Raw genomic sequence first — 17,827 nt, 5'->3', positions numbered from 1 at the left:
TTTACCAGCTACACGGCAATCAGGCAGGTGAATGGAGAAAGGACATCGCCTGCAATCACCTGCTGGATCACCAGTGTTTAAAGTAGTTCCAGTTGAAGCCTGAGGATCAGCATCTTATTCAGACAATTAATCAGATTGAGGGTATTGTAGGCTTCTTTAGGACCGGTGACTTGCAGGTGTCAGCAGTTCAATAAGGAAAGGAAGATGATCCTCTCATAGGAAGCAGGGTTTGCGCTAGAACTTCAGGCATTAAACAACGTTGACTTCCTCCTTCTTTACTCTGCAGCCATAAGGGATCACTAGATGATGCATTGCATACTGCATGGAAGCAAAGCAAATAAACAAGAACAGAAATATAACATTGTTTTTTTTTTTCCCCATTTGGAAACTGGGAGCAGTGTGACAGATAGTGCTGAACTCCAGCCACGTTCTTCCATTTGGCGCTGATTAGGGAATTAAGTCGGTGGTGTTGGATGTTAGGATGAGGTGTATAAGGCCATGTAATTAGCAGCATATGTTTGTGTCCGCAAGTGCTTGGCTTCTGCGTGGGGGTGAAGCGGAGGAGAGAGCTATGTGTTTGGCAGCGGAGTTACTGCACAGAGTAAACATGTTTGTCTGCAGAGAGTCTTCACTTTATTGCTGGAGGCACCGAATCTCATTGACAGAAGAAATTGTCTATTTTTATGCGCGAATACGCAAAAAGCTAATTGTGTTCCTGTTCATCCATTCATAAGATTTACACAGCACTGCAAGGCAATATACAAAATCTGGTGAATTAACTTAACGGCATGTTTTTTGGAAAGTGTGTCCGGACGGAAACCCGTGCAAACATGGAGAACATACATATGTCTAAGGTTCTCCCCAAACTTTTTTTGCGTGGAGAATCTGTAAGCGGGTGGTCAAAAAGTTTGCGGGCCAACATGGAACAAAATTAGTTCCAAATTGAGTTCCAAGTTGGTGTTGCTATAGAAATCCAGTAACCTCTATAATCCTGTCAGCTTTCTACCGCCCCTACGCTTCCATCTGTCAAATGCCCACCCCCTTAGTATGTCCCATTTTTCCATAATGTATTGTGACCCAAATTTATAATATTGCTGTTCTTCCCCAGCCCCTTTTAGCTGGGCGCACCACCCGGCGCTTTTCGGTAACCTCAGTGGTTACTGAATAGTTGGCTCACAATACAAGGGCTGCCACCCCCACCTTCAAATTCTTTCCACCCGGGGAACAGTAGGTTGAACACTGCAATGCCAACCCAAATACAGCCGGGTGGTTACTGAAAAGTGCTGAGTGGTGCCCCCTGTTAGGAGGGTCTGGGGAGAACACTGACCTATGCTGTACATAGATATATAATTCTGTGATCCTATGCAGATAGCAGCCGGGCTGTGATTTGAATAAATGCATAATTCTTTACAATGGTGATCAGACTGCCGACCTTACAACCTAGTAAAAAAAAAAAAAACTGCAGCTGGCTCTATCAGGAACCAGGTCGGCACCAAAGAACGGGAGAATAAACAACCCCAGTTAAAGAAACACCAGGGTTGTACAGAACGCTGGCTGAGAATGGCCGGTGTATGGTTTGATCATGCCGGTTTGCTGTAATTCCCCGCTCTCCAGTAGCACATGCCACACAGCTCCTCAGCTGGCAAGCTGGCATGAGGTCCAGGATGCTATACCAGGGGGCAAGAATGGTGACCACTAAAGGCTGTATGTCTCACACACCTAACTACTTAATAGCTCAAAGCAACAAACCCCCTTTGATTGTTTAGTATATAGAAAGTCCTGCCCTGTCCCCTGGTGTAGTCTAGCTGCGGCCAGCAACCTTTCCTGTCCCTGATGTCAGACCTACACCGCGGTCCTTTGTACGTGCACGGCCAGCCAGCCTACAACAGACCTCATTAGTGTTCCTTTTATTTATGTGCTTGTTGTGCTGAGTGGTGACTTCATCGCTTGGCGAGCAGCGAACACGTTGGGACTTTCCAGCAAGTCCAGATGGGAGGTGAGAATAAATAAAGATGCAGTGTGACCGGCCAGACGTGTAGCCTGGTAACCCAAGAAGATGCCATAGCAGTCTGGGCTTTCATTACCAGCTACTGTACATATATCATTTACTTGTTTGAGCTGCAATGTACAGGGAAACTCTCGAGAGCTGCAACATTATTTTCTTTTATAGGGAACGTATCTCCTGCAGCTTCCTGGCAAAGATTCCTGGCATAGGGCAGTACCGATCAGCTTGATGTGAAGTGTAAATCACCGACTCGCAATGGCCGCCCTTTGAACCATAGGTGTCCCAAATTTGTGCTGCAATCGTTTCTAAGTCCAGCTGTGGTGCTGAATGGGATCTGAGCAGGGTTGCCAAGTTCTGATGGCCTCCAAGATGTTCAGCTGATCATTTTACGTTGTGTGACCCGTAATGATCAGCAAGGTATAAACTTCTGATAAAAGACAATCCGTTACGATAACTGTCAGACTTCTTGTAAACCTGGCTCAGATGTAGCAATGCATTATTTTACAGCGGCTGCCTTGTATGACTTTTTATGCAGCCACTGCAGGTTTTATGCTTCTTAGTGTTCTACTAGCCACACGTTACTGATCATACAATCTCCTTTATGTTTGCCTTGCACTGTGCAATGATTTGGATTGATTTAACTCCATTGAGTTTCCCAAGAGTTCCTCCAGAGGTTCCTAGGGGTTCATTGAGCAATGAGTATTTGTGCCTCTTGGGTCCGTGCAAGTGACACCAATGATCACTGGCTGTGAGAGATCCTGTGGTATTCTTCCCATAGATCACCACACTAATATACTGTGTACTGTGGATATAATATTATCATGGGCAAATTGATTTGGCTCTAGACAGTAAACTCCAGCATCGGTCTTAGTTTGCAGTCATATTTTGCATATGTATTACTCAACGCGTTTCGCCTATGTTGGGCTTCCTCAGGGGTATTGTCACATTTGCGAGGATACAGTGCCGGAGACTATTTGAGAGTATATGCTAGTGTGTTGTTCAGTAGCAGTTCTGAACAACTCACTAGCAACTTGGAGCATACAGGCAACTGTTAAAAACACTTCCTTTTCTGCTCCCCCTCCAAAACCTGACAAGGTCCCTGGAGGAGGCACCGTCACACATTATCATCATCTCACCTTGGGACATATACTCGCTGGCACTGTATCTTCGCGAAGAGCTGTCGGTTCTCATTAATAGTAAAAACTCATCAGAGTCAATCACTTGTCAATCATTAGTTGTCAAAACACAATGAATGGGATTTGGCTTTTTGGCTTTTCTTATTGCGTTCTTGTTTGTACTCCTTTATATCTAATATGTAGTGTGAGGGATTGTTTAGGTGTCCGCGTATTGTATAGTTTTGGGAAATCTAAGGAACAGATAAACAAAATGGCCAAATATAGATTTGCCTATATATTATATTATGTCTGAGTTTTTCAATTTGTATCCGGACCTTGGGCTGGGTGCAGGTGAAATTCTGTGATGCACTTTGTTTAAGATTGCCAGCGAACCTACCAATAAATCAAAAATCATTTCTGGACCCTTTCTTTTTGAAGATGGCTAAACTTTACATGACATTCAGAGCTTTGTAACCTGCTCTTTGCTTGCACAACTGCATTGGTTGCTGGTCTTTGTGATGAGTTTTTGTAGCGCTGTATGTTACCATGATATAGTTGTATAGTGGGAATTGTCTGCATTGAGCATGTAACTGATTCTATATGTACTTAATTGGCACATACAGTGAATGGCCTAAACTTTGAAACAAACTGCTTGGTTTTGTGTTGGTCACCCCGTTAACAAGACTTTTTATAGCTATCCAGCACCCAGATGTTAGTAACAGATCTTTTAGGTTGCATTGCCCCATCAGCCTGCCTTGTCCCTATTCTTTCTTATGTGGTTCATTAGACCAGACCATCTTCTTCTATTGCTCCACGGTAGAGGTCAGACACTCACAAGGCCATTGTAGGTGCTTTAGGTGGTTGATGGTGTTTTGCAGTTGCTTAGCCTAAATTTCCGCTAGCTGCAATGCACTGCGTGTTCCAAACTCCCCAACTAATCCCTGGCCCATCACTGAGATTTGGGCACCCATGATCTTGTCATTCTTCCTTCAACTACTTTTTAACCACTACAGTCCGGGAACTATCCACAACAAGCTGCCAGTTGGCAGATGCCCTGACCTAGTTATTTAACCATGAGTGTGTATTGCCAACGTCACTCAGATCCTCACATTTGGAACCTGTATATAAAGCCAAATTGTTTTCATGGGCTCCAGATAGGAGTCATAAAGTTCTATACCCTTCCCGTTCCCATACCCTGGCCCACAATGTATTCCATACCCGTACTCTAGATATATAACTTTTGGCAGTGACAAAGCACCGCAGGTAACAATAGGCATCTGTCACTGACAGGATCCGTCTTCCTCCATGCTGACTGCAGCTGTAAATGAGTTTGTTTTCAGAAAATATCAGACGGATGACATTGCTGTAAACAGGGCTGAGATTTAATCACAGCTCAATTGTTTCATTCCGCGACGTCAAACACAGGCACTTCAGTGCCAGAACAGAAGGTGGCTGTAACATCAAACCTATCCGTTACCAAACTGACACCGCCACAAATGGATTTTTAAATACAAAGTCCTGTCCTTCACATATAAATGTGAGCTCAGGTTTTCAGGGATGATTGGTTATTTTAAAATAGAGCGGTTTTTTAAATAGATCCAAAAAAAACTGCAACTTTGAATCTTTTACCTTAAAGTTCAGCAGTAATAAATTGCGTTTAAATAAAAAAAAAGATCCCCGTGGGGTGCATAGAATAGTCCTGTCACCATATGTCACTGGCAAGAACATGGCTTACGTCCGCCATATACAACCGTGCTTGTGCCAGGGGTTCAACATATGGGAGCTGCAGGTGGTTGCTTCTTTTTTTTTTAAGAGGACCTCTAAACCAGATTTCTATTTTTGTCAGGACAATTCAGGTGCCTACCACACATTTCTACAACATTAAAAAAATAAAATACTAATGATGGATATGCACAAATACAAACTGTCGTAGAAATTTGTGGTTGGCACCTGAATTGTCCTGACAAAAATAGAAATCTGGTTTAGATATATTCACATTAGGATGTGGTGCCTTTTTCAGAATGCTCTCCCTCACTAAATGGGTATTTTCAAGAGGACCGGTCAATTAGCCCATTCAGAGTATCTTTAAGCCTTCCTTCAATGGGAAGAATAACATAATGGCACGTCCTGTTTATGGGATCACAGTTGAAGTTCAGTGATTTGGTGGCACTTAATCTGTTTTAAAAAAGTAGATTTCATAGATGAGCACTGTTTCTGATGGCTAGGTCAGATGTTGTAGCACATAAACCCACCAGCATATGTAAGCAACATGATTGGCAGGAATCAAAGCCTTAGTTTCTAATGACATGTCTTTTGTTCTCCTCTTAGGTAAGAAATGGGACTTCAACGCAGCAGTCAATGACTACGACCAGATACGGCAGCCAAATGCAGGCGGCCCGGCTCAAAACTTCAACGACCCTCGAAGTTACAAACCACAAGACACGACCCGACCCATGAGGCCAGCGCTGCAGCGGCAGGATGATCTTGTACAAGGTGATTTTTTTTGTAACTTTGTAAATCATTTCTAATGATTTAGGTCACCTGTTTATTATTATTTGATCAGGAAAATAATGACATTTATATGTGAGCTTCCCTGGCCCAGTGCAGACACCTCTGAGCCTCAGCATACGGCTGATATTGTTCACGGGTAGTAAATCCAGGATCTGCAATGTTTACAGGGAGGTGCATAGCAATAAATGAGTTTGCATAACAAGCATCTACAAACTCTTCTGTTTATGCAACAATTGTTACGCAGGATTAGGATTTCACGATGCTGTCTCATGTCTATAGCTAGCTTTGGGTATAGAGTTTTATGGATTCATTGCGGTAAAACTGCCATCTTGGCTGAAGGTCAAAGTCAGTTAAGACCACATCCAGCTGAAATGTCTCCACTCCACGCTCATGAAGTACCCCTTTATCCCATATTAATTTATGCATGTTTTTATTGCATATAAACACCAACATTCACATACCCACAATCACTTTCCTCAGACCAGTCGATCCCTCTAATGTCATAGCATGATGTCTCTCCAGCGTCTTTTGCTGTACCCCCGTTGCTGCCTGTGAGAAGGTGTGGGTCCATGGCGCTGAGGGAAAGTGGTAGGATGGGCTGCCCTCCTCACCTAAAAGACTGAAGCTGTCTAGGAAGTATTGTCCACAAAGTAACACGAACCCATGGGGAATAAGTCAGTAAGTGAGGGTGTGGTGCCAGGGTACAGATGTTATAGTGCAGAATTCTACATGCAGATCACCACCCGCTCCCAACGGTGCAGATTATGGTTGCAGCAAGCTGTCTGGGGTGGTGACCGACACCTGCAAAAATATGCCCTCAACGCACCCTGCTGAAACGGCCTAGAAAGAACACTGATGTCTATCCTTTAATTCCCCTCACTTGACATCACTGGTCCTCTTTTTTGCTCTGGTGGTGGTTAGTCCTAAATGCTTCAGGGAAAGACTCTGCATCATTCTTCTGTGAGGGGTTGGTCGCATGACATACTCCCAGGGGTCAGATTTTGGTTCCATTTATTTTGCATGCACTTAAGGAACTTCTACAGCAGACCACAAATAATGCTGCAAAATTTTCTTTATAAAGCCTAAAAATGCCCCAAGTGCAAAAACATGTGTGTTGCAGCACAGTGTGCCTATGGGAGGGAACTGTGACTCCAAGCTCAGGCAAAGTGAGGCCAAGTATCCATTTTTTTTTAAATTCCATTTTTAAAATAATTTAAGAATGAAATTCAGCCTCTGCATCCATCAGCCCAGTTATGAATGTTTCTCTTTTATTTACATATGCCCTCAGTGAGATATATTTTACTGCTTTGGTTGTCTGAACGCTTTGTAAAAAAAATCCGATTTCTAGAATACACAAATGCTGGCAGCAGGTGAGGACAAGAAATGTCAGTTTGCGGAGCTCGAGTAATACCAGTGTATTTGCATTCTGACACATCTGAAGAGTTTTTCCTATTGAAAGGTCCATCACTAATAGCAAGCAACGCTGTTCAGTAAAGTTGTAATCTCGAGCGCTGAAATATGACAAGAATTCCAGTCCCTGCAAATCTCATTTATGATTTAAGACATGTATAGCATCAGACAGATACAAGACATTCCAATTTTATGTTCTCCAAGATTGCTGCAATAAAACGTATTATGCAGTCAGAGGTATTTAAGAGCTCAAGTCCTGCTCTCCGTAGTACTTTGCGGTAATGACAAGAATGTTCTACGTTTTGGTCTATAACAAGAAACTGATCTCTGGAAACTTCCCAATAAAAGCCAAAGGACTAATTAGCGGTATTGCCTGTGGTTTCCTTGCAGCTGATCCCTCTCACCATTACTGATATACCAAGTCTTATTTACTTTGAGACTGGCCGGAAATCGAAGCCCCATGCTAGAAAATACCTTTTATTTCATAGAAGGCTAATGATGGGGGCAACACATTTTCTGTGTCACAAAGCTGCACTCTTCATCAGGGCTTGGGACAGGAATTGCAGCAATTGTAAGTGAAATCTAGTAAACTGTGCGGTTGCTCACAATTTGCAGCTGGTGGGAGGCTTTATCAAAGACCGGATCATTTTTGACTGTGTCTTTGTGTGAAGGCGACCATCTTGATGGAGGCAGGGCTTTGCTTCCTCATATTTAAGCCTCCAGCAAGGTACAGCACAGCAGTGACACCACCAAATCGTCTGGAACAAGAAGTCAGAGGCAGCAGTGCCTTATATCTCATACAGCAGAAAGACTCCTAGGAAAATGTAGACCTCGGAGTAAAGTAAACCTTAACAAACTATTGGCATTAAGTGGGAGGAGGGTTAATTATAATGAACTTGAGGTTTGCTTAAAGCAGAAGTAACCCAGAGATACTCACCTGCCCCCCTTTACCTCACAGGGCGACGCCATCTTGGCCAGAAATGGAACTCCCAAGCAGGCGTTCAGGAGTTCATTTGTTCCCGGCTTGAGGGGAAGCCGGGAATGCCGGGTATCCTGCCAACCAAAGCTGACGCTAGACATGTGCAGCTCAACTTTTTTCCAGATACCCGGAGCGATCGGACAGGTAGGAGGGAATATTGCTGGAGGGATATCGCCTGTCCCTTTCTGCAGTAAATCTCTGCCCGATCGTGGAATCTTAAAGGTAGAACTTTAATTCCACTGTAGGATAATTTAGGTAATGAGTACATGGTATAAAACATTACCTTATAAACATAAAAAAATGCAATCTATCAAAACCTGTGATATTCTTCCTATGTTTGCCTACATCCTCCATTAAACCATAGCTGTGAATATGTTAGCATGACTTTATTTGTTATGTCATATTGTGTCCTTCTGTTCCTTTTAGAGAAACGCCTATCTAGAGGCATTTCCCACGCCAGTTCGTCCATCGTTTCCTTGGCCCGATCGCATGTCTCCAGCAATGGCAGCAGCGAGCACCCACTGGAAACACCGGTGTGCACCTTCCAGCTTCCGGACCTGACAGTATACTGTGATGACTTCCGCAGCTTCATTGAGCGAGATCTCATTGAGCAGTCCATGCTGGTAGCCTTGGAGCATGCTGGTGAGTTGTCTGCTGATCATTTATAGGGTCGAAGTCTCCATAATTATGGTTTTTTTAGGTGTATGTGCCTGGGTATACTTTACGTTTTGAAGCTGAATGCCAGATAAGAGCCACTTAATACACAGATTGAATGTGCATGTGGGAAATTGAATGTGCATGTGGGATCTGTTTAACCTACCAAAGGTTTCTGATCCGGTCCTGAGCTTTACAGACTCTGTGTCACAGAACATCCCTGTCTGGACAGAAAAAAACCAAAATCTAAATTGGGGGGCTCTAACTGTACGTTTCTGTCTGTACGTGCTACAAAGCATCTCTCAGGAGGATTACTGATGATGACAACAGCAAACTTTGCCTGTACATTGTGGGTACAAAGGGTCACTTGTAATCTCCATCAGAAATGTGTGGAAGAGTGACCAGGAAAGAGCACAATTGGGAGACAAGAACTTTGTGTTGTCACTATAACAGGAAAAACCTTCATGACCGGATCAACAAGCAACACATGTAACCAGATGGAACAATGATGGTATAGAACTGAACACTCTCATGTTAGTTCAGGAGCCAGTGGGCCAGGTTAAAGCTCTCCAAGACTGGAGAAGATAGACTATCACGGGGGAACCTGGGTGATCCAGCAAACCTTGTTTTTCAGTGATGGTTTATCTTGAAGAGCTTTATTAAATCAGGCCTATTGGAACTTCAAATACCATAAGAGTGTTGCTTTATATGAGGGTTCAGTGGTTGGGTTTGCATTTGGAAGAAGTTCTTTCAGTTCTATTAGATCATAGTGTTGTTGTACATGTTTTTGCTATGTGCTCACCAGCTGAAATGTTTTTATCCGTTCCCTTTATGAGTCACTGTTCACTTTGTACAGAACATGATGGCGCTCTAGAAATCAATCCTTGTAATAACTGGGTTCTCTATATGTAACCATCAATGGCGGCAGAGATTATTACTGATTATTATTATTATTTAGATATTCCATCCAATAAACAAATCCTTTTTTCTTGGGAGGGAGTGACACCTACCATTCAATCTGGTAGATGGCAGATTCTTCAGGGATGATGTCGCCGCTCGTGTGACCAATGCAGAGCAAAGGCTGCTGGGTAATTAGTCACAACCCAAAGCCGCCAGGCACACAAAGGCTGATAAAAACCTCCGTTCAGCTTTTTTTTTTTTTGTTTTTCCTTTAATTATTTTATCAAAGCCATTCTCCAGCACAAATTTGTCTTTGATGTGAGTTAAAAAGCCATCGCTAAAACATGTCCATAGCCTGAAATTAACTTTGTTTAATGAACTCATCTGCCTTTTCTGCTGCCTAAAATACCTTTACCAATGCTGGGTCAGTCATGTGACCAAAGGTGAGTGCTGGTCACATGATCTTTCTGACCGCGAGAATCGGAGAGAGCCATTAACTAGCCATGGAGCAACTCCATGTAGGTGATTGGGATTAGGGCTAGGATTAGGAACAGCCCATGCAAATGTTGCATAAAAACATATTATATTGATATATATATATCCAAAGAAGAAAATAGAGGCAAATAAGAGAGACGTAGAGCAGAGGAATGATGGAGGTATAAAGTTTTCTTTTAGCGACTCAACACCGAGCCCTCTCGGCCGAGTTCCCACTTGCAGCATAAGCAGTTCTCTAGTTACATGCTGTCTAAAGTCGCACATTTATTCTGGCATGTCCCTCCGCCTGCCTCCTCCACCCATATCTAAACCCAGCGAGCTGCTAGGACAGATCCGCAGTGTACTGGGAGCCAGGCTGACATAAATAACATTTTTTTCCTGTTTACACAAATAGTTGTCTGTGGTTCACCCCCCCACCCCTTGGTATTTGGTTTGGCTGCTAGTACTGTGTTGGCTTTATTGCCACAACAATTAAGAAATTGCCATGTCAGTAAGTGCCAAGCCGGCACTGATAACTCAACCCTGCCAAGGCCTTGACTACATTCTAAAGAGGCCCAGTCCTTAAAGAGGACCTGTAGTGAAATGACTCCTTGCAGTCCGCTTAATGTAATATTTTCTATATATATATATATATGTATATATAAATAAAATGTTCATTTCTAATACCCAGTGCCATGGCAGCCATGCACACCCAAGCCATCACACTGCCTCTGCCATGTTTTACAGATCATGTGCTATGCTTTGGATCATGAGCTGTTCCACGCCTTCGCCATACTTTTTTCTTGCCATCATTCTGGTAAGGGTTGATCTTGGTTTCATCTGTCCAAAGAATGTTTTTTCCAGAACTGTGCTGGTTTTTTTTTAGCAAAGTCCAATCTAGCCTTTCTATTCTTGAGGCTTATGAGTGGCTTGCACCTTGCAGTGCGCCCTCTGTATTTACTTTCATGCAGTCTTCTCTTTATGGTAGACTTGGATATCGATACGCCTACTTCCTGGAGAGCGTTGGTCACTTGGTTGGCTGTTGTGAAGGGGTTTCTCTCACCATGGAAATGATTCTGCCATCATTCACCACTGTTGTCTTCTGTGGACGTCCAGGTCCTTTGGCGTTGGAGTTTACCAGTGCTTTGTTTCTTTCTCATGATGTACCAAACTGTAGATTTTGCCACTCATAATATTGTAGCAATTTCTCGGATGGGTTTTTTCTCTTTTTGCAGCTTCAGGATGGCTTGTTTCACCTGCATGGAGAGCTCCTTTAACCGCATGTTGTCTGTTCACAGCAAAATCTTCCACATACCAGCGCGCCCCCCTCAAATCAACTTCAGGCCTTTTATCTGCTTAATTGATAATGATATAATGAAGGCCCAGCCCATGAAATAGCCTTCGAGTCAATTGTCCAATTTTTTTGAGCCCCTGAAATGAAGTGATTGTGTTAAAAAAAGCTTTAGTTCCTCACATTTTTATGCAATCTTTTTGTTGAGGCTTCTGGACCCCGTAACACCAAATCCAAGATGGTGACCCCCAAGAAGAATTCATTTGGATGTCTTACCATGGAAGACTTTTATAGATCACATTCCTAAAATATGTTCCTTCCCAATGTAATTGGGTGCCTTATCCTTGCCAGTACTCTTTAAAGAATAAATAAAATACTCCCCACAATCTAAACACATATGTGGTTTGCAATAGAAATGAATGTAGATTCCTCTACAGCCTTGGAGGAGATGATCCGAAGAAACATTTGAAGCAGTTACTGCCCACAGAGCCCCTGGAAATACAAGGAGAGGTGAGTATAGGATTAAGGGATTGGTGACAATTTAGGAAAATAATTTGTACTTTAAGCTGGTAAAGAGGAACTTAAATTTCACTTTCAAAAATTTGGGAGCAGGCACGGCAATGTTACAGAAATGGACAGGGGACATCCCTTCTGTAGAAACTGTTAACTCTTTTGGACCGCATCCATTTGAGTGCAGATACAAGAGGGGAAAATAACCCCGATGGTTCCTTGTGGTGGTCTTTTTATCTCCAAGAGTCCAGTGGATGAAGTAGACTTCTTTCCCCCAAAATCTGAAGTTTAAGCTCCTTCTGGCCTGCGGTTGCATTCCCTGCTCTGACGTTTTTGCAGTAAACGGTTCTGGACACCGTAGCGCACACAGGAATGCAAATCGGCTGCTGTGTCGGAAGTACTGTGACATTTAATATTGCTAACCTTCTGCTTCAGCTGAGCTGGATAAACATTTTGCAGAAATGCCAGTAAACATTTTGGGTTATGGGTTGGATGTCTCTCTGATCAATATTTATAGACCCATTGTACAAATTTTCTGCTGATTTGTTGTGACAATTATCTTTAGTTTCAGGAATATCTTTAAAAGGGAAGCACACTCCTCACCCAATTCAAGCAGCCAATACACTATCGGACCTTAGATACTGACATAATTACCCCACACTGCCACGGACTACCCAGTCAGATGGCATTTAAGGCATCTCAAATTGCAATCTGGCCTCATGCCAAATGGCGAAAAATTGTTTGCCAAGCGTGTTTCCAAAAATATGAATCATTTTGGAGATGAACCTACTGATAGCAAATTATATGGTAAAATGGTGAAGGGTGCAGGTTGTCTTTTAGACTTTTGCAAATTTCTGACCCATTAGGTATATTCTCCCTTTTTTTGTCATGTCTGTTATTAGGGTGACAGAAAAATTATTGAAAATGCTACATTTCAAAGTTTTCCCCAGAGAAGAAGATAGAGTAAATCATGGAAGATTTCCTCTTCCTGCGGAGTCTGTAGTACAGGAAGTGGAGTAAAATCATCAAAAAAAACTTGTTTTAATCCTTTTAGAATACTCCAAATAAAAATACTTGCTCAATTAGTGCAAAGCAGTAGATGTGCTCCATGCCCAGCATAATATATTTTACTTTTGGCCCAACATGAATCCCAAATGAAATACCCGCTAGTATCGTGGAGTAATGGTTCATCAAATATTAAGACAACTTAACTGCAAAACTGTGCAATGCAGAATAGTCTGATTGTAGTCTTTATCAGCATTTATAAAAGTATCTGTCTCTTGAATTAGTAATGTGTAGCTGCAGGTGGGTCCTGGTGGAAAGTAAGCCTCAGGTTTCTTATGGGTTAGATGTTCCAAACAGTGAGATTTGTGTGTTCCAGTTCCTTCCGTTACATTCTCTATTATATAAAATACATTAAATGTAAGCCGGGATGGCGATCCCTTCATAATAGTTACATCAGGGGTGCTAATGTGGGAGCTGAACAGAGAGATCTCAATACTAGAATCCAAAATGTAGTTTCAGGACCCTTCTTGGGGCAACCTTGTAGCATTGGTAACCCCACAGTCCAGCCTAATATTTTCCATTGTATTCTAAGGTGCTGCGTCATGTGACTACTAATTTTACCAGTTCATTATATTGGTGGTGAGATTTGGGATGTCACTGGTGTGCCGCTCACTGTTCCTGATAAATCTGTACCTAATAGTAGTTGTTAGTGGTCATTAAGGGAGAAGCTCTGGACCAAGGAAGAAAATGTATGACCCTCTCTTAGGATGGCTGCCTCCACACCATGCATAAGTCAAGTCATAAGTTTAGCTTCAGGGATCTTGTTTGCAATACTTAATACTAGTTTTTCCTTTGCTTTCATGTATTTGTGTTTGGATTCTCTCTATATCTTATTTTCACAGGTCGTCTCAACTGGTGGACACACGTGGACCCGTCATACCAAAGGCTTCTCCCCTTGGCTACCACAGGTGATGGGAACTGCTTGCTGCATGCGGCCTCTCTTGGTGAGTCTGTGTGTTGTTTTATAGCATTTAATCAGAATTCTAAGACTTCACAAAGCCCTGACTACAATCGCCTTCTTGTTTTAGGAATGTGGGGCTTTCATGACAGAGACCTCATGCTCCGTAAATCTCTCTACACTTTGATGGACAAGGGGGTGGAGAAAGAGGCGTTGAAGAGGAGATGGCGGTTTCAGCAAACTATGCAGAATAAGGAGGTACTGATGAGCTTTTTTTGGTAATGGGTTACATACACATGTTTGGATGGAATAGATTGATTCCGCAGCTGATTTTACCCAAATTTAGTGGAATCAAGTTCAGCCATAACCATGATTTTGCTGCTACACTTCTGCCGTGTCTTTGTGATAGAAGGGGTTCTGTGTTTTAATAGTCTGGGGCAAAAGACCTAACCCTTATATACACAAAAATATTTCTGTTCAACTACTCCATTGACATATTTCTCCATTTTGGATTGAGTTGTGTACAAACCTCAGGTCAGGTTTTTGCAGTGAAGTTTCCAAGATGAGGAGGGGAAATTTAAAATTTGGAACACAAGGTAAAGATAACACCCCCAACATGGACGGTATTTACTGTGCTTGCAAAGGAGAACTCTCATCTCCTGTCATGTCTTCTGAACAGGAGGAAAGTAGAACCTCACAAGTAGTGACATGGGACAGCTATTCAAACCCTAAATGAATCTGACCTTTCTGTAATCTGTATAAAATGTACTTAGAACTGAGGGGCAATTTCCCCTACCTAGTAGGCCTGTGCAGGGATGTGGCAAGGACCAAACAGACTATTTCATCATAAATCTACACATTATTTTAGGAGCTTGTTTTGATCAGCATTTGTTCATTTTAAATAGGTTTTGTATTCCTGTGCAATTCTAAAATCTACTTGAAGGAAGTCAGATGCAGGTCAAAGAGGTCAACTGCAAATCTGACTCACATAAATTCTGAATGACGTTTCTCAAACTGATGTCAAACTAAAGCCTATTTCTTTCAGCGTTGTGTAACATGTTGGCACTATATAAATACCGTTTATTATTATTAATAATAATAGAAATATTGCACTTCGACTTAGACCCATATACTTCTACTACGTTTTTTACTTTCTTATACTTTTATTATTAATGGAAGAAAATGCCACCAAAAGAAAGCCTTGGCTGTCGTGTTAAATATTAATAGGCCCATAGCAAAAATGTGAAAATAGCTTTGCAGCTCTGAACTGATTATTTACATTTCATTTGCACTTTGCATGAATCTTCGCCGCAATGTATTCTGGCCGTTCAGAGAGGAAATTGAAATTTCATTGTACTGTTGACCATCATTGCTGCCTTTGGCAGAAGATTCTAAAATCTGACTACCATTGACCAGCAAAGAGCTACTATTTTCATTGCCTGATAGGTGACAAGTGTGTCAAAGGTAAACAATCGACTTCGGCCAAATGACATTTGGAAGCTGTATGCAGCAATGAGTTGTATTTCCAGCATGCTACATAAAGCCTAAATATTTTGTAAATGCACATTATGGTCCACGTGTTACAAAACCCGAATCAGGAACATACTGAAGACAGTAATATTACAGTCACCTTGTCCATTCACAACATGCTGGTATATTTTCTTTAACTAAATTGAATTCCCTCTTTAACTAAATCTGTCGTTTCTTGTTGCAGTCTGGCCTAGTCTACACGGAAGAGGAGTGGCAGAAAGAATGGAATGACTTAATAAAGCTTGCCTCCAGTGAGCCAAGGATGCATTATGGCACCAACGGTGGCAGTGCTGGAGGGTTAGTAATTTGTAATAATCAAAGTTTTGTTTCTTTTGTATTTTTGAGCTGGCTATACACAGTATACAGCTGTACACAATGCTGTAAAGATAATACATTCTTTATATGTGTATGGCAGGATTGAAAGCTCGGAGGAGCCGGTGTATGAGAGTCTGGAGGAGTTCCATGTCTTTGTACTTGCCCACGTTCTTAAGAGACCCATTGTGGTTGTGGCAGACACGATGCTGAGGGATTCCGGTGGGGAAGGTAAGCAGATCCATGGTTCTAGAATGGGAGACTACAAGTAGCTATCCTAATGCACAATGAACCAGTGTGGTCCACTGTTGTCATGATCGGGAGGCTGACCCATAGCAATGATGTGCAGCCCACACTGGAGAAGGTTCATATAAACAGAAAATAGCTGAGGCTGGTGGAGACCCCAAAAATGAAAAAAGTGAAGACCGTATTTTATAAAAATAGCAGTGGAGTTGTACACAGAGCAAAAAATATATCCTTAGTTTTAGGATTTCCTCTACGATTATTACGAAACTAAAATCTGCTGCTCCAAAAACCTGTCCATGTGTGATATTTATTGAAACATGGTTTATAGTCCATGGTGCCAGCACTGTCTTTATTAGCACCCAAAAATTTCTTTTGCTCCACCATCACCATCCACAGCTGGCCCCCTGCATGCCACTTTGTGGGAAATTTTAAACTGTTTTAAACTCTCCAGGGATTTACACATCACACATTCCAGGAGGCTTCAGGACAGTATAGATATGGTACATGTGCAGCGGTGGCCAAGTGGTGAAACCGTAAACCAGCAAATAATTTAATAATAATTGCTTTATCAGGCTCTTTGCTTTTCTCAGGATTATTGGCTTTTATTTTATGCACGTTTTAAATTGACTTTTTTCCCTTCATTATTTATAATTAAAGTCAGTGGTGACCAGACAACACACATCACAGTCACCCTCAAGACGTTTGTGTCTTGAATGAGTTTGTCCTGGTGTATCTGATAGTGAAATTCTTTCCATATCCTAAAAATAGGAAGTGATGACTGATGGACCTCTCTCTGCCCTTTGTCTACCTGCTCTATATCTGTGTTCACTGCCTGCTGGTTGCACTGTTTTTAAGTTTTGCTTTATCTTCAGGCCCGCTGAGGTTCCTTGGGTTGCCTGCTTGCACATGTTGTTTAGGTTTATTGGGTTTTGCCTGCTTTCTCTGCTTGTTGAGGTTCCCAGGTTTTGTCCCATATGGCAGCCCATTGAGTTCCACTTTAAAGCTGGCTTCCTGGTTCTTATTGGCAGTGATCTACAGGCTCATCTAGCCTTTTCAGTATTGCCACCATAGTGTTTTCACACAAGTAAATCTGTGCATTGCGTACTATGGGGCTTGATTCCCCTGGCTTCCCACATCTCAGGCAGCAAAGCCCGCCGGGCAGATCTTAAGCCCTAAGTGACAGCAGTTCTTCCGGCGAGCTTTGCTGGTAATTACAGCATGACACATGGCCAAGTCCAGGTACTTCACTTATCTTGTGAGTATTTTGTGCAGTTTCATTTGATCTCCTGTAACATTCCCCTGAGGTTCTGATATGTAACAGGTTTGGTGCTGTTATCTTCCTAGTAGTTTGTCAACATAACATTGATCTTTTTGTACATGCAGCCTTTGCCCCTATACCCTTTGGGGGCATCTACCTTCCCCTGGAGGTCCCGCCTACCAAGTGCCACAGCTCCCCGCTTGTGTTGGCATATGACCAAGCTCACTTCTCTGCTCTGGTGTCCATGGAACAGAACGAGCAAAGCAAGGAACAAGGTAAAGTCTTTATTCAGAAAGTCTGAACCACAGCATTATTGTTTGGGGAATAAGAATGCCTGTAATGTATAGAGTTATTTTTGAGGAACTGTGGTTTAATTTTTTTTCTCATTCTTGAAGCTCACAGAACATATTTTACATTATACTGACGGCTGTTCTTGCTGTGGGCCTCTTGGCATTTTGTTTTGCTGTGTTGCCGACCCCTTTGGACCGCTTTTGGATGTCCCCGTTCCTGTGTTCCTCAATGTTGTTACTCAACATAAAATAATTTTCTTGGCATTCATTGAGTAACACAGGACCCACCCTTCATTATTTATGATCATGTTCTCTGTATTGTTTTGCTAAACAAAAAAAAAAATACTCAGAGAAACTGGTACCATGATGAGTTATCCTG

At 42.2% G+C, this 17,827-nt stretch overlaps 1 protein-coding gene across 2 annotated transcripts in view; it reads left to right on the top strand.

The window, feature by feature from the left end:
* The window catches only part of OTUD7B (OTU deubiquitinase 7B), a 56,854-nt gene that overhangs the window by 27,439 nt on the left and 11,588 nt on the right, over positions 1-17,827 (top strand). For both annotated transcript variants that reach the window (XM_072428847.1, XM_072428846.1), the window contains exons 2-8: positions 5,449-5,613; positions 8,447-8,662; positions 13,757-13,858; positions 13,943-14,070; positions 15,527-15,639; positions 15,758-15,885; positions 17,284-17,433. In XM_072428847.1, coding sequence (XP_072284948.1) covers positions 5,449-5,613; positions 8,447-8,662; positions 13,757-13,858; positions 13,943-14,070; positions 15,527-15,639; positions 15,758-15,885; positions 17,284-17,433 — 1,002 coding nt within the window. The remainder of the gene's footprint in view (positions 1-5,448; positions 5,614-8,446; positions 8,663-13,756; positions 13,859-13,942; positions 14,071-15,526; positions 15,640-15,757; positions 15,886-17,283; positions 17,434-17,827) is intronic.

Source organism: Pyxicephalus adspersus, chromosome 12 (assembly GCF_032062135.1).
Source record: "Pyxicephalus adspersus chromosome 12, UCB_Pads_2.0, whole genome shotgun sequence".
NCBI classification, from domain to species: Eukaryota; Metazoa; Chordata; class Amphibia; order Anura; family Pyxicephalidae; genus Pyxicephalus; species Pyxicephalus adspersus.
The sequence above is the reverse complement of the archived record's forward strand: the minus strand, read 5'-3'. Positions and strand labels throughout refer to the sequence as shown.